Below are 25,407 nucleotides of genomic sequence, written 5' to 3' on the forward strand. Positions count from 1 at the left end.
TTGTGCTGTTTATGTTGCTTCCTCGTTCATCACACAAGGTTAATTGATAAGATGACCTTTATTTTAGCAAGTAATTCAAAGACATTGCAAGACTGCTAACACCCTCAGCTTGGGGAGGAGATAAATACACAGTATGTGTATATTTATTCAGGAAGTAGACAACAACCTAATCTCAAAGTTTGTTATCAAGTCAGGAAATAGTCGAAGAGATTAAAGCAGCTTGTTGTGAGATGTCAGTCTGTCAAAGCATTAAAATCAAATCAATTTCTGCTTGCTGCTGCGCTTCTACAGTTTGTAAATACATAAGAGTATTGAATAAACCACAATGACAAAGGTGCATTTCCTCAGAAATGCTGACAGATAGCAGATAACAAAACATAGCAAAGCAAATGCACCTGCAAGTACAGTTGATTTTCTTTTTGAATTCCAAACAAAGTAAGAGATAAAGAGTTTGGTCATGCATATTCCAATGCTGCTCAACACAACACAAGCAATTGAGAATACTGTAAAAAATGGAATGGATACATTTTTAAAGCAAAGTCCCCACAGCATTTATCCAGTCTCTCTGCTCTGTAAGCAGAGAGTGACATAAACAGATGAATTACTGTCAGCGACACTTCCTCCACTACCTTTTGAGACCGAGTTTATTAAAAAAAAGTCAAAAGCACAACGAACGTGATGAGAAACTGTCGCCACTTTATGTGCATGTAATTAGATGAGCTTGGGCGAGCATATCAGACAAGGATCCTGAAAGACAGCCCAGATATTAATTTAAGTTAGTAAAAAGTTGCTCCTTTTAAGGCAATGAGTCCCATCTGAATAACCCTGAGCCTGACAATCAGAGGTGCGTTAAACCATGTATGGTCAGAGGGGGGCAGCATGGCTATAAAAAAAGAGTTTGAAGGCCATATGAATTCAAACAGAGAACATTTTATCTAGTGTGTTTAACCTAGATTTAAATATTTAAGTTACCGTATTGGAAGATGTTTGGCTTCCTTATCCCTAAGGAATAGTAATCTCTAATATGTCATTAATGTCAATTTGCGGTTGGAAGAGGTGAGGTAGAAGCAGCGGACCCAGGTTTAAGGAATGAAATGATGATTTTAATGTTGATTCCAGAAGTACAAAGTCCAATAATCCAGGCAGCACAGAGAGAGTGGAAGGCTAGGGCTCATAAAACTGGTAGCAACTGGAACTAAATGTACGGCAGCAACAGACGTAAACTAACAGAACGATGAGACAGATACGACAAGAACCCGACAAAGAACATGGAACACAGGTGGCATTAAATACACAGAGGTTGGGGCGTGCCGTGGTGGCGTAGCGGTTAGCGCGACCCGTATTTGGAGGCCTTCAGTCCTCGACGCGGACATCGCGGGTTCGACTCCCGGACCCGACAACATTTGCCGCATGTCTTCCCCGTTTCCTGTCAGCCCAATATTTCATATAAGGGACACTAGAGCCCACAAAAGACCCCTTGGAGGGGTAAAAAAAAAAAAATACACAGAGGTTAATCAGGGAACAAGACACAGCTGGGAACAATCGCGGGGTAGACAGGACAACATGGAGACTAAATTAACTGACACACAAAAACCTAACTTTAACACAGAGAAAAAAACCAAATCCTTACAATTAATGTCTGGACCAGTAATGCATGATGGATTTATAGAACTGTACTGAGAGCTTTAAAGAAATTTCAATACAAAACTGAAACTCTATACTTGTATTCAAGATTTACAAACTAATGTTGACTGATTTAACAGTTAATGATATCCAGCAACACTTTCAAAATATCCCTTGATATACTTTAACTACAGTATAAATATTTCACAATGTCTCCCATCAAATTCAAATTAAAGGATTTGCTCTAATCCAACAACTCTTTCATAACTCGTATATAAAACCACTCAGCCACAATAGAGCGGTTTATCCAGTCAGTGATTATGTACTTGAATAAAAGACAAATGGTTGTCCTTTTCTGATTTTGAAGAGATTTCATCTTCTCTTTGATAATGCAGCTTTATCTCCAAAGTTGCCTTTCAGATGACGGGTCAAACATTGTCTTGATTTCAGAGAGGAAATCCACTTCCTGTGAAGTCTTTAGGATTTAAATGTGCAAGTGAGATAGGCTAGGTAATGATTTTGAGATTCAAAGAAGAATGAGTGAGTATATTGCTTTCCTTCTAGCTAAAATAATGCAGTCTGCAATCGTAAAAAACTGCCTGACACATTATTTAAATTTAAACAGATTATGGTGTAAAAAAAAAAAAAGAAAGAAACAACTGAGGTTCATCAGTCCTGTGTTTTCCATGAAGTCATGAGTAAATGTGGACATGCAAAGAAAATTAGCAATCATGTTTGAAATAACAGAACCAAATTGGTTTCTCTACAGCAGCAGCTGCAATCCAAATAATTAAACTACCAGGGTTCCAGCTTCATTTCTTTGCAGCATTATCTCGATGATTGGCTTGACGGTCTGTCCTCCTGTACAAACACACCTGTAAATGTGTTTCTTGTGATTGCCAGACTCATTCATCAACTTTTCACAATTTGAAGACAAGTTAATTTTAGAAATATAAAAAATAAGGACAATAGCATATAAATTCATGAATAGATGAATGACTATAGAGTGAAGCACTTTGGGGTCCTCTTGACTTGATAAGGCGCTATACAAGTACCGGCCATTTGCCAATAATATCAATCAAACATCTGTTTGCTTCCACCATATTCTCTGTGCTAAAATATTTTGCACTAAAATATATATTGCACCCTAATTAGGTCAAATTCCCTAATTTAATGCTGTTCTCATTCGTGCATATTTTTTCTGCTGCTCTTGTCAGAAAGCAATACAGGTCTGAATTTGTGAATGGAGAATTAAATGCATTTAATCATGGTCAACTATAAATTTATAATTTATGACATTAAGCAAAAAAATATGGCTCTTGTCAAAATGTCAAAACTGCTCAAATAATATAAGAAACAATCAGTTTCCAAAAAATCTTAAAGTATTTTTAAAAGAAAGGGGAGTTACCAGAGAAACAAATTCAGTGCTTTAAAAAAAACTAAAACACATCCTACAATGAGCAAAACCTTCCAAACTTCCACCTTTTTTCTCTACATCTATCCTAGACGTCAGACAACAGAACATTTCTCAAAAAATTACAATCTATGTCAACGTAGTCAAATGGTGTGTGCAAAGCAGATAATATCATTCCATTAACCATTCTCCATAATGATTAAATTATGTCCTAAAAGTCTCTCTTGAGGTTTTCAGTGCAAGTTCCTTTGTTAAAAAAAATAAATAACCTATTCATGTTCTAAGTTCAGAGAAAATACTAAGTGTACTCATGAATATGCTCATTTTAACAATATTGTGTAACACTAAGTCCACATCCTCAATTACAGTTCAAGATGAAAAACGTGAATTAGTTTACAATATGGAGGTAATTGTCCAGTAGTGATGTAAGAAACATCTATAATCAATGCACATAGGCAAAGATTTGCAGACACCAAACAGGGGATTCATTACTGCACTTCAGTGAGCAAAGCAGAGAGACTAGCCATACTCATTAACAGCCAGAGGCCAGTGGGATAGGAGTATAAGGCAGGTTAAGGACAAGAAAAACTGAACTGGTAAGAGTATTTTGCTACAGACGCCAACCTTAAAGTTGTAAAACTATACAGTATGAGCTCCATTAATTTTCGCATGTGAGCCTTTATGATGTAAATGTTCATGAGAGTGTGTGAAGCGTGCCAAATCGTCGCCCCCCTGTGTTTTAGTGCTGGGGGAGCAAAGAGAAGAGGAGACCCCAAGCCAAGCTGAAGCTGGAACAGGATGATAAGACAGACAGGGTCCTCCGTAAGGACGCAGCTGAATAGGAGCAGAAGAGGAAAAGATGAGCATAGTCGAGCGAATTGGAAGAGAGGGGTGTATGCCACAGAAATATGACAGTTTCATAATACAGAAGCAGGGTTGTCTATGTGGGAATATCTGTATATATCTGAGCGTGTGGGAGTGTGTTTTAAATCAGCACATTAGACACTGGCGTTACCTAGACGCGAGTCCCATCTGTCTCAAACATATTCAAAGAACAGTGTTCAAAATGTAAAACTTCTCTGGGGTCAGAAAGAAAAAGGCTCACTGGTGAACATAAAAACAAAGTTAGGCAGGAAAGAGTCTGCTTTAATTTAAAACCCAAGTAACACTCCCTCTCCCCACCATTATAGGAAAATATAATGAGAGACAGACACGCAGAATAGTGAATGCTAAGAAAAACGTACAAAAAGTAAAGAACGTAAAATGTATTTTAACTCACATATTTTCATTTGAGACAACCAGAGTGTGAATTGTACCACGACCATTCGGGAGTGTCAACTATTTTTTCCTGAAATGTGAAAGCGGACACATACAATACGAGCACACCATTGAGCACCATTCACACAATAATCTTTGTTGTCTGAAGTAAAAAATATAAATAAAATAATGCATTGCTTTTCTTTCACCTCTCAGTTTTGCTCTACTTTTAATGGTTTATTACATTTGGAGAGGTATGAATACTTTTGGAAGAACTTGCAGCTCCTCAATACAACATGATGCTTTATCAAAGACTGACAATTTATAGAGGTTCCAAGTTAGGAAACCATAACTTTGGATGGGAAAATACTGGGGTTATTCTACTCACTGATTTGTTGTTGACTAGATATATTGCTGTGCTTGTGTCTGTTGATCCAAGCCCTGGAAAAGCTGCTTATGTACAGGAATATGATAAATTACAGCACTGCAAATCATAGCTTTGGAGCTTTAATACAAAGCATTGTCCTGATTGTGCCTTGCCTCTCATGAGTCAGACAGATGAAGAATAAGAGCAGGTGAAGGGAAAGCTTAGCTATCTATGCAGTTAGTTAAACGAATGAATGGTGTTTATCTAGTGATGAATCATAGAAACTGAAATAATTGTGACCTGGAGTGGTTGAACCTGTACCTGCTAATCAGAGTTTTAAAATCCCACACCACTGAACAAAACAGAAGGTGCAGAATAATATGGCACTGATTAGGTTACCACATTGAATAAAAAGAATAGAAATTGACTGTAATATATTTAGACATTAGCCATCTGGGTACACTTTTGTTATGCGCCTGCATTTGTTAAAACAGCCCTTTTTTATTTGATAAGAATGTGGCTCCTCCTGGCTATAAGAGTTTTCTTTAAGTTTCTTTGGTGTTTATAAGAAATAATCTGAAGAGAAAGTGCAGCTAAAACCTCTGTGAAAAGATTCATGTGCACATTCAAGAAATGTGTGCACCCCAACACATTCATTCATAATAGAGAGTGAAAAACAATTCAACTTGAGTGAGTTGAAAGGAAACCCATACTTGTACACAGCAGCTGTCTTTTTGTGACAGAAAACTGTTTTTTTGTTGTGCTGGCTTAGGATGAGGGGGCAGATAATGGAGGTGAGGACAAGAAGTGAGGCAGGGGGATTATTGTCAGAGCATTCCTGTCATGACTGCCACAATGCAGGTTGCAAACACACAGAGAGAAGAGGGACGTTATAGGAGAAGGAGAGGCAAGAATAATTTCCTACTGAGCCATGATGGATTGTATTTTTACAAACAACTTCAATGATAGAGCAGCTTATCTACAGTATTTCCATGCTGTTTCCCACACAGTCAAGATTGTTGTTTCCTTCATGCAAACTATTAAGATGGTAAGATGAAAACAAACATATAGCAATGAATTTAGATTTTCCCAAAACACTTACATGACTTAATAGTTGGCCAATGAGGTGAATACAATATGCCACTTTTTTACACCCCAACAGTTTTAGTACTCATTTTAAAAGTTTAAAACCACTTAAATAAAAAAGTCACTCATACTGGGATAAAGTGGTGACACCATTACCTCAGTTGAACAGCATTAAAGTTAAGATTGTGAAATGCTCATCACAGTTCATTCCAGCAGGTAGCAGTCAGAAAGTATGAATCAGAATGCAGCATAAAGATCATGCAAGTAAATAAACTGATGGATGTGACACATAGACCTACTGTATTTGAAAGTAAATAGGACTTCAGTGGCATTTCTTGGCTTCTAAAGATTTCATTTAAAGAAAGTGCTCAGTATGAGTGAGGATTATAATTTGAAATAATGTGAAAATGTCACACGCACTTACACCACCAGGGCATTTAGGACGCAAAACTGCCTGGTATGAGCAGCAGCCACGGCAGCGAGTTATTGCTCTGTATGCATGAGGGGAAAAGACAAGGACTTGCTGCTGTGGTTTCACAAACACTCAGGAAGTGTGGATGTTTTCAGCTCACATCTACATCTGTAAATCATATGTCACTTCCTTCCTTTAGTTCACTTTCTTTGTTTATACAACAAAAAAAATGCACTTTTCCAGGAGGACCAAAGTTTGTTTCTCTGGTCCACACCAAGAGTCACAGCTTTGCTTTCACATTTTCACAACAAAGTAGACTGCCTGAGAAAAAAAACCTCTAGTGTCTTTAAAACATACAGAAGTGTTTAACTGCCAGAGGTAGGAAATAAATTCAGGAGCAGTACGTCATTATAACAAGAAACTTTCCCTATTTAACAAGATATAAATCTCATAAAAACAAAAAGTTTCTCGTTAGTTTGTCATTTTAACGAGACAAGTTTTACATCTTTTTATAATGAGAAGCTTTCTTGTTATAACAAGATATAAATATATTTTCCTTTGACAGATTACGAATTTTAAAAAAAGGCATAAAAGCATCTCCATCAGACTCTCCTCCTTTTCACTGTGTTCCTTCAAGACGACACTTGAATCTCCCAAAAGATGTTGTTTTACTGTTATGACTTTTCTTATTTAAGCTAGAAGATGTGTTGCATGTTATGATGAGTTTTACATCAAGTTAAAATTAGAAAGTGTTCTAATGTTCTAAACAGAAACAGAAAGTGTTCTAATGTTCTTGTGTTCTAAACAGCAAGAAGTTTTTTGTATTGCTTTAAAAAAAAGAAAGTTTCTTGTTATAAGGAGACATTGGTCCTGAATTTATTTCCTAGCTCTGGCATTTGAATACTTCTATAAAATCAGACCAATCTGCTCTGTTGAAATCGGCCTTTAGTTGTGCACTCCACTGAAAATGTGTCACAAGGCATGCAGGGCACTAAACAACCATGTAGCAGATCGCCTGATCGTATGGATGGTTGTAGCTGGTTCTACTTAGCATTGACTCTGAGGGGCTGAAAACAAAGAAAAGTAAAAATTTTAGATTTGGAAAAAGTTTTGAAAACTATAGGTATATTTTTTCCCTTCAGTTTCACAATCATTTAATAATATGTGTTAAACTTTCACAAATAAAAATCCAATTAAGATAAATTAAAGGTTCTGTCCACAATTTAAAACATTTCAAGGAAATTGAATAGTTTTAATTTTAATAGTAATAATTTGTATGTAACACTTTGAAGGGACCTGTGAAGGCTGATCATTCAAAACAGCCTCTGGGACTGAACTTTAAAAATAGGCTTCACCATGCATAACGGCATAAAAACACGTACACTCTTCACCTCACTTTGTCCACCTTGGTTGTAGCACACTACATTCAAGCCCAGAATGTGAAACTAACTAAAAATATTCCCTATAAGCATTATACCAACAGAGGTGCATGATGACAGCCGTCCTTTTCTGGCTGCTTGGAAGAGATGACAGTGAGCAGCTGTGGCAATATAGTCCTGGATCAACAAATCAGCAGGCATCAGTCTCACCTCTTCTTGGTGTGTGTGTGTGTGTGTGTACACATGAATTGCCTGGTCTTAGTGGACTCAGTTTTAGCCAAGTTGTACACCTCACTAAATGGAGGCTGCATTAATTTATAAAATTTTTATTTGATTCTTTGTCTTTTATTAGAGACACGGCAGAAGAGCAGATGCTTTCAGAGCTCTTCTAATTTGACGTTATTTGACTGTCTGACTTTCATGCTGACATCTGGTTTTATTGAATGTGTGTTGCTTTACAGCCTGTGGCATTGTATGTCTGTGGTTTTGTCTGGGCCATTGTCTTCATCACTTTTAATTTCATCCGAGATCTTTCCTCCTCTTTTTGTGCAGAAGAATTTAATTGAAACAGAAAGAGAAAGGCTGATTTGAAGCCAAACAATTCTTATCAGTTTCATTCGGATCATGAGCACAATCAGCAGTGATTGAGAGGGTCACCGGAGATCACTTCAACCATCCTCTTTTGTTCTCTGTTTCAGTCACTCACACACACAAATACAGCGGATAAAGGGTATGTGTGTACTCCTAAATCATAAATGAAATACTTACAGATCAACAAAATTACTCTGAATCACACTTTTAGTTCTGAATGATAGAAAATTTGTATTTGTTGGTACTTTTAAACAACAAACTCAATCAAGTATAAGAAATACGACAGGATTAATAGGAATAACCAGCATTTGTCCTTACAGCTTTGGAGTTTGATTCAAGTACGGCGGCCGAGAGGCACAAACATGCAGCAAACGGCGACAAGCAATGCAAACAGGTGTAAATAAAGAACTGTTCTTCTACACTCACTAGTTGAAGCCACAAGTTGCACTTAGTTCATTAAAAGTGTGTGATTGTCATAGCAGTTGTAATAGTAACAGTAAAAAATGAGAAACTAGTAAATGCAACTTATTTAAAGAAATACTTCTTACACATAACAAAATAAACCACTTTGCTGCAACTGTTGTACTTTTCAGTTTTACTCTTGATCAACACCAAACAGAAGCAGAATAGAAAATGAGTAAAGTCCGAAAATATGCTAATGATGCAGCTCAGGCTTGTGATCTGCTGTTTCCATGTCATAATAAAATTAGAACAAGTTACTGTCTGACAGCTACAAGGACACAATAATACAGTGGTCCAGATTTTCTGTTTACAGAGCCCAAACATTGGTGTTTGTCTTAATATTACAGACAGGGCTTACAAACAATTTAATAAGGCAAGTACTTAAAGCAGTGCTTTAAAGCATTAAAAGCAGTGCTTGACACAAACAGCAAGGTGAAAAGTAAACAAACCCCCATTCAAATTCTGGTCAAAAAGCACCATGAGACACCTGCAAATGTCTTATTTTTTGCTTTTTTGTCCCACTGAAATGATCAAATCAAACAACTTTCAGTAGCAGATAAGAATAACCCAAGTTATTCAAACCTACATCACAACATGAAGTAAGTTGAAATGTCTAAAAACAACACATCATGGAGAATACAAGAGAACAAAGTGACACTTGTTAGTCTGATGAGGGTTACTCAGACATTTCTAAGGCTCTGGGACTCCAGTGAACCACAATCAGACTAGTCCAGCTAAGCAATAATACCATCTATGCTAAAGATCCAAAGTGAAAAACACAACTGACCAAAAGGAAAACAAATGACCAACTTAAAATTACAAATACACCTCTTTGTAGCACTAAAGACTTGTGGAAAAACATTTTAAACTGATGAAAGTGAGGTGCCTGTTCTATTACCACCTGTGTTGAACACAACACTGAATTTCAGAAAAACAACATCATAAGAACTGTAAAAAATGCTGGTGGTAGTATGATGATCAGAGATTGCTTTGCTACATCAGGAACTGGATGAATGGTTATAATTAATGAAATCAAGACAACTGCTTTGTGGTAGAAAATTCTCGGATGGGCATCTGCCCAGCATGAACAATGGAAACTAATACCAGAGGTCACACATTCAACCAGATTTTTAATAATTTATTTATAAGATTCTTATAGTACAGAGTTGGTGTAAACATTCTCATTGACTATAATGGATGAATAATTATTGCGGAGTTCGTTCTGAGACGCAAGCAGTGTAAGTTGGGGGGAACTTCTGCTGCATGTAAAACTGTAGAAAAAGATGAATTGGGATTTAGACTGTAGCCATTGTGTATTTATTTAGTATTGTAAACAAAATATGCCTGGCAGAAACATCCTCTGATTTCCCTTATAAATAACCTAAAACTTGCTTTTGTGAAAATCAACACCAGAGGAATGATTTAAAAACAAATATGGTTATTGGATTCTGCTTTTACTTGTGATACATGATACAATATTGGATGTTTTATTTAGTGTTTCTAAAAGTCTAACAGCCACAGATGGTTAGAGGTGTGAATATTCGGGTAGGAAACCAGAAATGTTCAAAACCAGGCCAAAAATATTAAAAAAAAGATAAATAGGCCAGGTGAGCAGTAATTAGACAAAGAGAGAAAAATGGGACGCTTCCCTCATGTCAAGTACAAACACACTGCTACACACTGCATTTAACACATTTATTGGCAGGTTGAACCATTGTAAGAATCAGCCACTCATATTAACTTACATAATAAAGATTTATGCCCAAAACTCATCTCGCTTTTCTTCCAAGATGATGAGCCAACTCAAAAATGCTGCCACACTTGTACTTTGATGCCAGAAATCCTGGGAAGCCTCTGTCTCTGTTGTCAACAAGCAGGAACGAAACAACAGGCCCATATTTCACTACGTGAAATTTGTGTGGCCCTCATTAATAATCGTTACCCCTCTTAATGACTTTTTGCGAACGCAGTAGAACGTGCTCGTCTGCCTAATTTACACTCATTAAATGCAAACATCTTGAGCTTATGAAAGCAACCGGTGTTAGTTCGGGACTCTCCAAGTTTTAATTATGACATTCACTAAAACTTTTTAATATTGTTTTCAGTTGCATTTGGTTCCTAGATGGTAAGGTGAAAGATTTTTAATTTGAAACAGCTTTTCTTTTTATATACTGCAAATACACCCATTTATTAAAGTATAAAATTAATGTCACTTTTTTGTATAAAGATTAGTCAAAGCACTGAAACATGTAGAGAAAGCTATCTTAAAAAGATAGTATATTAAAAAATTATGATGTTTAACAGAGAATATTAAACTCAAACTTAGCCAGTGAAGAGGAGAAAGGTGTCAAGAGAAATGGTGTCTCAGAGCAGTAACTTGGGCACTCTATCAAAGAAGTAAAACTGCATTGTGGCAAGCACAGTCTGCCTACATTTCAACATAGAAATGAACAGTCACTTGAAATGAAAAATGTCATTAACAAATATACCATTGAGCAAGATACTGCTTGATAATATTTAATGGGATATTACCTACGTTGCTATGCATAATCAGTCTGTGTTTTACTTACGAGAATAATGTTAAATCATTCAACACTCACAGCAGCTTTTTCACGTGAACGTTTGGCTCTAAAACGTCCCCTAAACCTAATGTTACCCACAGTGTAGTAAGAATATTGAGAAGCTGTCATTTATTTGAGAAGCTGTCATTTATTTGGCTCAGACACCATAAAAAGCTGCTTGAGCTCGTCTTCACAGGTAAAGGGAGAGTGTGTATTCAATTCATGAAAGCATTACACAGACATCAGCAGAGGTATTGTATTGACAGATAACACAAGAAGTAAAACATAGTACAACAATACACTTTTTTACTCAAGAAACCTTTTGCTAATAGTTTAAAGAATACCTAGCTGACGTAACTTGCTGTGGGAATGCAGCCAGAGTGCTTTTCTGTTTTTCTTTCTGAAAAGTTTGTTTCAAAATCATCTGTTTTAAAAATGGTGTTGAGTGTAATTTATGTTTTAGACTTAAAAAATATTTATTTTTTTTGCCTCAAAAATTTGATTTAGAGGTTTAACAACCCCTATGATTTTCCACCCATCTGTTATTCATCAAGTAATTTTTATAAATATAGCATATACGATTATTAACATCCAACATTCTTTGTCAATGTTACTACTGCAAAAAAATAAAATAAAGCAGGAAAACATGAATGTCACTTTCTGTTCTTTTTTAAAACTTAAATGTCTCTCTATTTCTTTTTTGTACACAGCCTCAGGTTCAGGACCAGATTTACTGTCCGAAACTGTGTTACTGCTCCGGGCCGGTAATGATCCCATCGCTGTCAAGGCTGTCACTCCACCAATCAATCAAAGTTGCCTTTGTTGGAGTTTGTGAGCCTCTGTCAATGTGTGTGCTGATTAGCAGACTCCATTCACTCTTCTGAAATCTCCGTGCCAGACCGTGGTGCCCAGGGAGAGGCACTTCTGGAACGTCAAGTTGCTTTGTGAGTAATCGGTTTACCGGCGCCGGAGGGAGAAAGCAAGCGGGGAAATAGGATTTTCAAGTCCCAAAGCCAACAAGCAAACAACCAGAACAAGCAAGTGCAAAGGAGATTATTAAAGCCAACTAATTTAAAGGTATGCATCATTAGATAATGCCAGAAACTAGTTTGGTGTGTCAGCCTGAAAATACAGCACGGTTTAAGTCTGCACACACACTCAAAAAATTCAGTGAAGCCGAGCACATTATTCCTACATCAGCACTTTACAATTTCTCAAAATCCTCCTTGCACACAGTTGTAATAATACCTTGAACCAGATAGCCTCCAAAATGAAATTGGTTTCATTTTCTTCTACCTTGTCAGGGTGTGCATACTTAGCTGGTGGAGAGTTTGGCTGACTTCAGCATCTCCAGGGAAAGATAAAGACTGGGCTGTCAGGAATTGTCTCCTCTGACAACCTGGCCTCAGGCTGACAATACAGCGATGATGAAGGAAGTCGTTTTAAGGCCAGGGCGAGGGCAGCAAAGCCCTGCCAGGGAACTAATGATGCTGGCTTAACAATTTCTGCTCACCATGCAACGCACGACATGGAGAGCAAATTCAAATTGGATTTTTATTATCGATTTTATCTCACTATTACAATTTATTTCCAACTCATCTGACTTGTCAACATATAGTCGAGCAGAAATGACCAAGACCAAGTGCTAGAGGAACGCATATAAGCCCTTACATGCCAGTGCATAATACAATAATTGAAAAATTTCCAGGTCTGTCCTCTGGGAAATAAATCTGTTTCTTATTTTTCAATACCCAAAGAATATTGCATGCAAAGTTTTTGTGAATACATTGTGGAAAAACAAATCAACCTCATTTGTATTTAATTCTGAGGATTATTTGGACTGGAAACAGTCCCATAAAGATTCTTTTATAATTAACATATAGAACTGGTTGATTATTCCTGAAAAGTTATAGACAAGACATTTATTTAAAAGTTAAATGTATAAATTTTATATAAAAGACACTCAGTGAACTGAAACTTAAAGTAAATAGTTAAAGTAGATTAACTATTTAATGAGCATGTATGACTGGAAGTACAGTTAATAATTGTCCTACTATTGTTTTGTTAATCATTTTCCATGTCTTTTTATAATTTTCTCCAATAAATTAACTTTTCAAAAACAAAAGATTCAGGTCATGAAGTATCTTGACAGAAAATCTGTAAAATTGAAGACATGGTTATTGTGGTTTCTAGCTTGTTCTCCACACATCATTTTATTGTAAAGTAATCTTTTTCCCCATAACTACCAATATATTAAAACTGGAGTTTTCTAAACGTGTGTGAAAATATTTGTTTTTCTGATAAAAACTGTTTACATAAAGTAGATATGTAAATGCACATGCAATTTACATGCAAGTAAATTATTAATTTTGACAAGCCACCAATTCTCAAAAGGTAAGCGATTTCAGTGCCATATGACATGGAATAAAATAAAACAACATTTTAATGCATTTAGTACAAACAATAAATATTGATTCATGAAAAGTTATTTATATACGCACTGCATATTTAACAGTGGACAAAATTAGCAGAAGCATAACTATGACCCATGTTTGGGATTTTCAGTCCAAGTAAAAAATTTTCACACAGTTTAAATAACATCACCTCTTACCACTACAGTCCAGCAGAAGACAATCTCAATTAAAGTTCTCTTAATTGGTCTATCAGTTATACACTGTTTACATAGGCAGACAATTTATCTTGACCAATGGATTATTGATCCAACTATTCCCACTGTGCTTTCTTTCTTGACTGTGCACACATACAGTATGTGAACCTGCGCTTCGGTGTTGGCAGCCTTGCATTGTCAGAAAAAAAAATATGCTTAGCATCAGAGTAACAGTTTTAGCAGCACTGCTCTTATTTGATTTTTTTCCCATTATTCCATATAGATGATTTTCTATTCTGCTTTTTAACACTTTAGGGTTTTTTTTTTTTATATCAGCAGGGTTTTTTTTTTTAAATAAACATTGCTCTAAAGGTTTCCAATGCTGCTGTTGGGGATCAGAAATCAGATGCTAAGGATTGTGATGCATTCACAAGCATTACCTGTAGATTAAAAAAAGAGTTCATAAATAAAAGTGGTGATAATAGGGCCTGTGTCAGCATGGTTACTAATTTGTGCAGTTAAACTGTGTCCATACAATACAAAGCGCAAAATAAAACAAGAACGATCAACCACGGCCATAAACAAGACGTTTATAATGATGCAATAATGGGGGTCCGGCTTGGCTCTCATGCTGTGGAAAAGCAAACCTTTTTTTCTTTCTTTTTTTTTTACAGAGCCAGTTAAGAAGTGAAACTGATTTGGTGGAAAACCCAGGAAGAGAATCTATGCAGTATTGAAAAGAGGAAGATGGGAGAAACCAGACGTACCAACAAAGATAAACTCAAGGATGTGATTAAAGCTACTTGGTCTTTCTCAACATCTCAGCAGAACCACAAGATGATCACCTGCATGATGTTGTAATTAATGCAAAAGGAGCCCTGACATATTAATCAGTGCACAGTTGATATTTTAATGTAGTTGACATTTTTACATCATTATTATTGTTCACTGTATAAACATAAATGTTGTAAGTAAGACCTGATCATCTGCTGATTAGTGCATTCAGATGGCTTTTTATTAGGTGAGGTAATCATTAATTTGTCTTTTTTTGCATTTTGTGTTCATCACACAAAATCAAAAGATGATTTTTTGTAAAACCAGACTTTTTTGGTTACAGCTCCATCCTGTACACATTCAACCAGACACACACATACACACTCTCCAGGCATCATTTTGGAGAAACATTACACTTGTTATACATACCCTTCAGACATCCTCCACACTAATGTAGATTGCTCCTTGCATGGACTACACACACACACACACACACAGCAATCACTTTTCTTGTAAAAAATAGAGAGTTTTAGGGGATTTTCTGTTCTTTAGACATTTATATAAAAGGAATGAAAGGGTATATTGAAGGACAGTCATGTAACTTGTAAATGCAGCATTGTACTGTTTGAACATCTACTGTTCCTCATACTGATGAGTTACTCTCCATCTAATGGAAAGTGGCTGAGCTAATGGACAGAAAATCATCCTCTAATGCAGATCAGATGTTGTGACTGACAGAGCAGCGAAGCAAGAGAAGGGCCCACAGTGAAAGACACGGGGCTCTGTCACAGTTTGACACGCTTCCTGTCAATCATTCAAGTTGATAAATGTTTCTGAGACGGCCCCAGCATCGAACAAACAAAAACTCAAAACAAATGTTTTCTTTTATCCGTGTTATCCTGAAAGCTTTCTTAGCAAATTCAGTTTGCCAACCCCATCTTAAAACTCCTGTTGCTTTAATCTTCATCCTCCCCTACATTCCTGTCCTTGTTGCCTGCACACATTTCTGAATGGATGTGTGTGCAGAGAAGGAGCCCAGAATAACAAGAGGTTGTGCCACTACCAGAGAGGGAAGCAGGTCTGATTTTAATTAACGATCGTCTGGCTTTCCGTAGATTCTATCAAAGATTAAATCTCGTTAGAATTGATTCTGGCTTCCCACCCTATTAAGCTACGGTTGCACTGTGGTTTCACACAGCTGGAGAGGGAAGGCAGGATGAGGGTCAGGATGCAAGTTAGAGAACTGACAATGAGACAGCAAGGAACTGACACAGATACGTAGGGCAAAGTAAACTGCAAGAGAGTTTATTATATATATTAAATAATATCAAACATGAAGTAAAAGGGTATATTTGAGACTGAAACAATAAGGATCATAGGGAGACAGAATTATCCAAATAAGCCAAATTTTTCAAGAGTCAGAGGAATCTTAGCTCTGAGGAATCTGAATGCTACTGAACAATAAATATAGTAGAAATAGTTGCTCATTACCAGACTTTGATGGGTAAGAAGAGCTCTTAAAGCAAGACATAAAAGACAGGGTCAGGGAGTGTAATTAAGACTTAGACAAATGCAAATGTACCAGTGTCTGCATCTCAACTCGTCCATGTTGCCCTTTGGCTCTGCTAAATAATGAGTTGAACAGACTTTAAACAAGTGAAAAAAAATAATACTTTTCTACGTAATTAAATAGCTTTCCTTCATGATGAAGCAATTAAATTGATGAAACTTAATCTACGAGAGGTCATCATAACTTTCTGGAGTTGGAGTCTGAGTTATTTTAATTTGGTTTGTGAAATGATGTTGGTCTCCATTGTTTCAGTTTTTTTTAATTAATTCTGAGTCAAAGTCAGTTTTGCTAAATTAACTTAGCAAAACAAAAACAAAAGAAATGAAGACGATCGCTGAGGCTGACGAAGTAGTGCCGCCATTCACAGCGGAGCAAGGCCTGTACTAACATGGACTATTAGGTAACTCAGGAAGAATAAACAGAAATGCAAACACAAAATTGATAAGCCAATTTACAGTCAGCAAATGTGTCAGAGACAGTGATCTTAATTTGTTGAATGTTTAAGAACACAATATTGGGTTTGAAGCATGTGGAAGGCAGCATCATGCTGTGAGAATGTTTTGCTGCAGGAGGGGTGGCTGACTTCACAAAATAGATAAGAAAAGAATATATGGAAATATTGAAGATAATTTTAAGACCTCAGCCAGGAAGTTAAAGTTTGGACCTGAATGACTGCAAGCAATAAGGTAAATTAGTTTCAATTGGTCAAGCAGAACAAAGTAAAGCACTACACTAAGTCCTGTTGAATACTCGTGTCCAGAAAATATGCTTGTGCACGAGGGGGCCTGCAAACTTTGAGGACATTTTTTTAAAAAAGCTCTAAAAATGACTTCAGTCATAATTTTGACTTTTATATAAGATAAATGATTTTTGGATTTCCTTTAGGTCAGTTGGGTTTATCAGAGATGTAAAATTATGGTAGGCCCAACTAATAAAACTAGATCAGCTTATTTATTCTTAATGTTAGAGACAGCGTATGCAAATACCTAGCTTTTACTGTAAGATGAAATTCAAACGCATAGAATTTAAGTGCATTTTGTGAAACATCAAGTCCTGATTTATGTGTTTCCATAATTACTGCCTCTTTAGTTTGTATTATGGGTGTATTAAGATCACATATGTCAAATGCAGTGAGCAATAGCACCAGGTTTGAGTTCCTTTTGCCGTGATGTCACTGTCTCATTTTCCAAAAGTAACAATCACAAGGGTTACACATTTAATAGATTTGTATACAGTCAATAAAAAATAAATTATTTAGCAAAACAAAGAAAAATGTATGTATTTTATTATGCAAGGATGTTTCTGTGCAAGTCCATAAGACATGTTTCTTGGTTGTGGTTTTGAGAGAGTGCCATGTTCACTTCTTCACATTCTTTATCATACCAAATTCTCTTTAATGTAACCACTGCGACAGGGAAACCCAAGTGACCTATTCTAAGTACCACTCCATGTAGAGATTGTTTCATGTCATTTTAGTGATTCCAACCTCAACAGAGAGAAGATCCTCAATGAGACAAATGCACCATGGATGTCTTGGCACATGCAATGCCACATTATTTCAAGCATTTTAAGGAGCACCAGTGGTCATTAAGAATCTTGTTGCAGCAAAAAGTGTTGAACCAAGATCTCTTAAAGCCATCTGTGTTCTTAATTCAGCTCACTCAACCAAATTAAATGTAATGTAGGAGCAGTTCTTCCTCTGTCAGAGCAGAGGTTGTCATGCAGATTCCAGGCCAGTGAAAACATTCACCTGGACTATTTCAGTTTTGCTCATAATTATCTTTCTTCATCTAAATTAAGAGTGCCTTGACAGATATGTGATAGTGCCCTAGAGATCATTGTCTAGCCCAGGGGTGGGCAATCCTGGTCCTCGAGGGCCGGTGTCCTGCAACTCTTGCAAGTCTCCCTGGTCCAACACACTTGAATCCAGCAGCTGAATCACCTCCCAAGTGCAGTCAGGTTCTCCAGAGTCCTGCTAATGACCTCATTATTTGACTCAGGTGTGTTGAAGTGGAGATGCATCTAAAAGTTGCAGGAGTCCGGCCCTCGAGGCCTGGAGTTGCCCACCCCTGGTCTAGCCTGTCTACACCCTGACCATGCCATCTTGTAGTCATAGATATAAACAATTAAATGTGCAATTATCCTTCAAATATTAAGATTCAAACATTCAGGCATTTACAAATGAACTACAAGTTTTACCTTTGGGGACACGTTTATCTAAATTAGGTTACATTTCTAAAATTTCCACCCCCATTTAGTTATTATGAAGACAGAACAAACATTTCAAGTGGAGTAAAAAAAATGGCGAAAACCAATGCAGTCAGCAGGGTAAAACTATTGCCACTTCATGTTCTTGCAAACCTTGGATATGTTAAATTTCTGAATGACGAGACCCTGCACATACTCAGTTGTCAAATGTTGAAACTCTGTCTTACGTTTCAGGTTGTCAAGACTTGTATCTATGCCAGACAGTGGGAAAGGGAATACTCAGCAGTCCAAAAAGGAGTTGTCCAAACTGAAACTAAGAAGAAAAGAAACGGTGACAATGAAGGGCCAGTCCTCAGGCATACCTATTGGATGTGCTTATAGTTCACAATCACTTGCTGCCCTCAACATAAAGACTGTTTGTCGATGAGACTTCTGTCACTTGCTCCAAATATTTCAATAAGGAATACACTGATGAATGAACTCAAAAACTCAATGTTTGCAACTCATTTAACTATCTATAGTTTATAGAAAAGTTCATTTTACAGTTTGGTCTGTGGATTAGAGATGCTCCAATCAGACGTTCAAAGGTAGGTACCGATTAATAGATTCCTTTTGGGTTAGAGATGCCAATTTCAATTTTGACCAATTCCAGTTTTTCTTTTTTAAAAAGACCATTACACACAAAAGATTCAATGAGCATGTATCACAGGTTCATTGATAGAGTTAGAAGGTCTGAAGTAGAACCTTATTTTTATCTAATTGCAGATAAGCTCCAAAGGGTACTTTAAAGTACATGTTATGTATTTATACATTCAAAACAGTACGTGATAGTTTTGATACATTTAATGCATTGAAAACAAAAATGTAAGATTTCAATATTTCATCTAAAAGTCATTGGTCAGAGCCAATAAAATGTAACCAGTTCCATTCTCAGGATGATTTTTTTGTTGCATTTATTCTATATATGACAGTAAAATGTATAAAACATCTATCATATTCCTACAACTTACTTATATTTGCACTAAAGATAAGGCTATTATTGTATTTGTTTCATTTAATTGGATTTGTCTGTATAAAGAAATGTGCTAATATACCACAAAATATTGCATCAAGGAATGCTTGGATGCAATATTTAGTCATAGCATGAAACATATTTTCAGTGAAATCCATTCACATTCCAAATGGCTTAATACACACCATATTTTTAGATGAGATGATGAAGCTCAGAGAAGACAGTCAGGAAGTGACATTCAGCAATAGCAATCTGGCTACATGTTTTCTTGATATTGTGCAGGACTTTATCTGAGTAAATTTGTCTACACAAAAGATGTACTACTATAATTCAGCTATGGGCTGCTCACCTACTCAAAAAAGTACTTTAAGTGCACTAGTCATCGTGCATTCATGACTGGAATAAAACTATATTTGAGTGATCAAATTTCAGTTTTCTGCTAATTCTCAGTTTAGCAGAAAACTTCTCGAGCTACTAATGCATCTTTGTTGAAAACCTACGTATATACATATTCTGCAATCATGCTGCTCAGACACTTGTACAAGATGTTATAACAGAAAATATGAAGTCCTAAACATGCATGAACAGTTTCTGTCATGATAAGCACATGATTGCAATATTTAAATGTTTAACTTGATATTCAATGTATAGTTTTAGAACAAAACAAAAAATTATGACCGAACGGCTATCAACCAATTCTGATAGATTTTAGGTTATATTCTGGACTCAGAATAAGGGTTGAAACAAAAGCTGCAGACGGCATAAGATATTATGTGTGTGTGCAGATGATATTGGCCCTAATTGTGGCTTGTGAGGTGAAGGAGGAGGTTACTGCTCCGCACGTCTATAATTATTTCTCATCTCTCAACCAGCGCTCTTACAGACAACGGGGAATGCCATGCTAACACACATCCTGACACATGCGAAGGCACTGCGGAACTCATTTCATTACGGCTCGGCAACCTGTGAGGGAGTCATTTCATTATGAAGAGCGGGTTTGTATGCTCATAATAACCGAATCATCCATAATGTCGGTTATTATGAGCATACAAACCCGCTCTTCATAATATCTAGAATTCTCAAATTTGAGGAGCTTGTAGAATTTAAAATGGCTCAATTTATGTTCAAAGTATCTAAAAAGTTGTTACCTGAGTACATACAGAGCACGTTTTCTGAAAGAGAAGGGGGGTATAACTTAAGGGGTCACTCAAACTTCAAGATCCGCAATTTTAGAACAACAAGAAAGAGCTTCTGTATTTCAATTAAAGGTGTAAAGTTATGGAACAAGTTACATGAAGATTTAAAACAAAGCAATAGCTTAATACAATTCAAAAGAAAGTACAAGGAGGTAATTTTCAATAGATACACATATGGGTGACAGAAAGCAATAAGGTGTGTATTGCAGATAACAACTTGGTGTAAGGGTTTAGAAAGACAAACCAGCAAAAAATAGGAAAATGTATAGGTAAATATTAGTAACTGCTACTTCTGACTGCCATTTTGATTTTGATTTTTTTAATGACAGTAGGACTCTAAAGTTTCAAGTGTTTAGGGGGTAGGAGTTTATAAGTTCTCACTTCTTCCTACCCCATTTTGAGCATGATATGTTAACTGAAACAAAAAATCTGTATTTCCTCTTCTTTTTTATGCACTTCTTGTTACTGTGCACTATTTTATTTTTATATTTGTATCATGTTCGAATAAATTTCATTTCATTTCATTTCTAGAGGGGCTACATTTTCACTCAAATTGGAATTGGAGACCACCCACACTGGCTTTAGGCAACACAGGTCAGCTTTACTTTGAGCACACATACACACACTCTCACTACACTCACAAGTCGTTGGTAAGTAAGAGGGATGACTCACCTGTAGCGGTTCTTCCCACACACGCACACACACAAATGCACACACACACACGCAGAGACAAAGCCACCTCCATGTTCACAAACAATGCGCTAACATCATGCTGCAACACTTTTTCTCTTACTTGGGACTTGCATGAAATCAACTGTCATATGCAAATGCACCAATTTGAGATCTTCTTATAAAATGCTGTTTAGTCGTCTTTTTCTTTTGTTTTTATTCACTCATATCAGATTTACTTTAATGATGTCAGAAGGTTTTGTGTGTCGCTGATTTCCAGCAGTGCACAAACAATAGACTTGAGATTTCAGCGAGTCACAGAACTAAGCAGCAAAACACAAATTATTTATAAAACGTTCCCTCTGCATAAATCCACATGTAGGTGCTGTGTTATACAATTTCATTAGAAAGTCTGAGTTTCCTTTTCAGGGTATGAATACGTTTTTCTTTATAAGCCATGTATATTTTTTAGAGAAGCAATGATCTGGCTTTTCATGGCTGATACCGATTTTGCTCTCAATTAATGTCTGAACAATTCTTGGATTTTTTTTTTTTCCAGTAAACCATTAAAAAACTCTGTTGCCTCTTCTTGGATAGTAGTAATGGTTTAGAATACGGCTGAGTATTTTTAGGAACCTCACACTTCAGTTTCGATACTTTGAGTCACAATTTAATTCAATATTGATTCAATTCAATATAGCTTTAAGATACTTTTAATATTTGTTTTGTAAGTAATATATGAATAATTCATTTAATTACCGATGAATAATTTTATGTATTACTTGTTTTCCACTATGGTTGTGCATATGAGCAAGAAAAAAAATACATACTGTTTTTATATATATATATATATATATATATATATATATATATATATATATATATATATATGTGTGTGTGTGTGTGTGTGTGTGTACACATTAACATTTTTGAGAAGTAAAGTATCTGAAAATAAATCAGTTGCAAAACAACACGTTTTTGTTTTATTGAGAACAAACGTTATAACATGACAGTAATGTATTTGAATTGAAGTGTATCTAAATGTAACAAAATCTCCTTGTGGAAACTGATAATGTATATAATTTTTTGAATTATTTTTAAGCATTATTTGAAAAACACTGGCATTATGAAACTAAACAGCTGTTTGCCACCTGCCAATAAAAACAAAAAGAGGCAGCAGTATCCACCCCTATATGTAACTACACAGTAAAACCCCAGAAATTTTCCTATACCTATTGCTTTTTCTATGCCTCCCCAATATTATCACCATCTAGCCTTTTAATTATCTGAAGACAACCCTGCAGAAATCATTATGTTTTTAATCTTATACTGAGCTTAGGTGATAATTTATGTGATTTGTGTTGACAAGATCAAGTGCAGTATGCATCGAGAGAGCAAATGAATCTTAAATCTGTTGTACCACTCAAAGAGGTTAATTTACAGTTGATGCAATTAAGCAATGTGTAAAACAATAAAGTGTAAAAAAGAACATGTGTAGCACTCAAATATTTCCCCCTTTTTAGGCATTTATTAAATTAATGATATCAGTATTACCTAAGATATAACCCAAGTATAACCCAAGAATGGCATACAAACAAAAAAAACGAGACATGTTTTTCCACATCTTAATCTACAACTCATCTTCTCTATATCCACTTTCGTTGAGAGCAAGCCTTAATAACCACACAAACCACCAGGGATAAGCATGCTGGAGAGTTGACAGTGTCTTACAAAGATGAATTGACCATGCTATTCACATCTTTGAAAAAGTCATTAACTCTGCAAGTAGTAAATTGCTCCAGCACCATGAACGACTTAGTGCTGCTCTTTCGCACTCATTATTCAACTTTTAAAAAAGCATTATGACTTCATGTGGACACTCGCACATGGGAGACCGACTGTTAAAGCAAAGTGGAATAATCTAGTGTGTATGAAACAGGATCTGCATCTTATTACAAGGACAACGTGAATTTGTATGACATCTAAAATTTCTGTTTCTCTGTCTTCATGTCAGTCAGTCTGTCTTGGGCTGCGTTCACACAGCAGGTCAATTAAGAAATTTGGTGAAATCTGATTTCTTTGCGCGATCGTCCATACTGCTAATTAAATGTGATCGCAATCAGAGTTCTGTGTGAGCGATTATGACTCCAAAGTGACCCCTATGCACAGAAGAAGAATGTTGACGTCACAACAGCACAATGTTTATGGAAGTGACGATGGATGCCACCATCCATGGATTAATTTTAAAGCGGACTTGGGGTGTGTGTGTGTGTATATATATATATATATATGGAAAAAGAGAGAGAGAGAGAGAGAGAGAGATTGTTCTCTTGGACAATATTTGATTCCTAGTAAACATAAACACCAAAAAGGAGTCCTGTTTTGGAGATGGTCTGATCCAGCTTCCCAGTTCGTCTCTTGTCAATCTCTTGAATCTACACTTTGCCGTCTTTCTTGTTTCTGACATATCACTTTTGAGGAAATACTTGCTTAAGTTTATGCTTCTTTTATCCCAGCCTCCAAAAGGAGAACCTAATGAAGATTTAATCAATGTTATTAATTCCACCTGCAATTTTGATCATCTGCCGATTAAAGTGAAAAGACGCTTTAAATTCAAACCTGTACACCTTCTCCTAAAATCTTTTATATTGTATGCTATAACCATTTCACTGTGGCAAAATACTTTAGAAATAATAGAAATCTTTTGCCTTTGTAGACCTCTGATCAGAAAATCCTTTTTAGCAGAAATTGCACACAATCGTTAATGCACTGACAAAACTGCTTGCCTCCACAACTCCTGAATGGAGAGCTCAGCTCACACAGTCAACAGGCTTCCTTGCTGGCAAAATATGAAGTTGCTCATTACCTGGTCATGACTTTTAAATTATTATAAGTCATATTTACTATGCCACAGGTGTAGACACACCACAAACATAGTTTCACATCAGGAATCTGACATGTTGGGAAGAGGTTTTCAACCCATAGAAAGACAGCACACACGCACAAAGTTAACCACTGAAATTAACTAAATCGACCAGATGTTTGAAGCTACATCGTTCATTCACGAATCACCTTTGTCTTTAATCGTTGCAGTGAGAAAGGGGGCCGGGGGGAATTCACTGGGATTTGAGATTTCTCTTTGAAGTGAACTCCCTCAAAACGTAGAGGAATGTGGTCGGAATTCCGTAATTTTTCAGGGTTGGACGAGTGTTTTCAATACAGAGCGCTTTACACGCCGACAAAAATAAAAGGTGGTCTCCCATAACTGAGCCAAGCCAAGATTCGCACTTTTACCACAAAATAGTCAAAAGACAGGAAATGCATCACTTAACAATACGCACATCTCATGCAACACTGAGAGAAAAGATTAAATATAGTAACTTATAAATAGATGTAGTTTTTTATTGTTCTTTAGGAAAATATCCAAAAGGTAAAAGAATAACATTTTTGGGGACTAAGACTTGGAAGCCGCACATACTCTAACAAAAAGTGACAATTAGCTGAACATTAAAAATCATCATTTTAATTGTCCATGACATATTTTTCCTTTTTTCATTTAATTGACATATGACTAAAGTTCTTGTTAAAACAACCAAGACTATCGGGTTATATTGAATCTTTTCCCAGACGGTAAAATTTCAAAGTTAACTCACCCGTCAGCTGGTCATAGGATCCATCCAGCTCTCTGGACTCCGACAAGCTTTGGTCACGGTTTTTCTGCTTCATATTCCCAGTCTGCGCCGGTATGTGGAACTGTGGTAAGCAATTGAAAGATTAGTGTTTCTTACTGAAAGAAAAAAAAAATTACTTTTTAAATTTCTCGTTTTCGTCAGAAGATGGCTGCAAGTACACTACCGTTAATAAGTCATATTTGAAGTGCCATACGCGGAAAGCAGGAAGCTGTGTTTTATTATTCCTTGTGGATCTGTGCGCTCTCCGCTTCCACGAGCTGAGTGAAGCAAGCGCGCGCTTTTTGGTCTGCACTCTCACATGGATCGGCACGCGCGCACGCTTATGGGCAGAAAGAGAGAGAGGCAAAGAGAGAGAGAGTAGGCGAGCTGTGAACGCAGATAGAGCTGATCCGACTTTAGATCTCGGAACATCTCAATGGCCTAATTATGAATGGCGTTGTTTTGAATCTCATTTTCTCTTTGATATACAGATATACATTTGATTTTGGCCATGCAGATCTGTCTTGATCATTATATTGGTTTTCCC

General features: G+C 36.3%; 1 protein-coding gene across 2 annotated transcripts in view; it reads right to left on the reverse strand.

Annotated features, from left to right (window-relative positions):
• The window catches only part of LOC114137624 (Kv channel-interacting protein 2), a 96,190-nt gene extending 71,017 nt beyond the window's left edge, over positions 1-25,173 (reverse strand). For both annotated transcript variants that reach the window (XM_028006356.1, XM_028006352.1), the window contains exons 1-2: positions 25,045-25,173; positions 24,843-24,942 (exon numbers count right to left, since the gene is read on the reverse strand). In XM_028006356.1, the coding sequence (XP_027862157.1) occupies positions 24,843-24,915 (73 nt within the window). In that variant the 5' untranslated portion in view covers positions 24,916-24,942; positions 25,045-25,173. The remainder of the gene's footprint in view (positions 1-24,842; positions 24,943-25,044) is intronic.
• Between the last annotated feature and the right edge of the window lie 234 nt (positions 25,174-25,407).

The sequence above is a fragment of the Xiphophorus couchianus genome, chromosome 22 (assembly GCF_001444195.1).
Source record: "Xiphophorus couchianus chromosome 22, X_couchianus-1.0, whole genome shotgun sequence".
In the NCBI taxonomy this organism is placed as follows: Eukaryota; Metazoa; Chordata; class Actinopteri; order Cyprinodontiformes; family Poeciliidae; genus Xiphophorus; species Xiphophorus couchianus.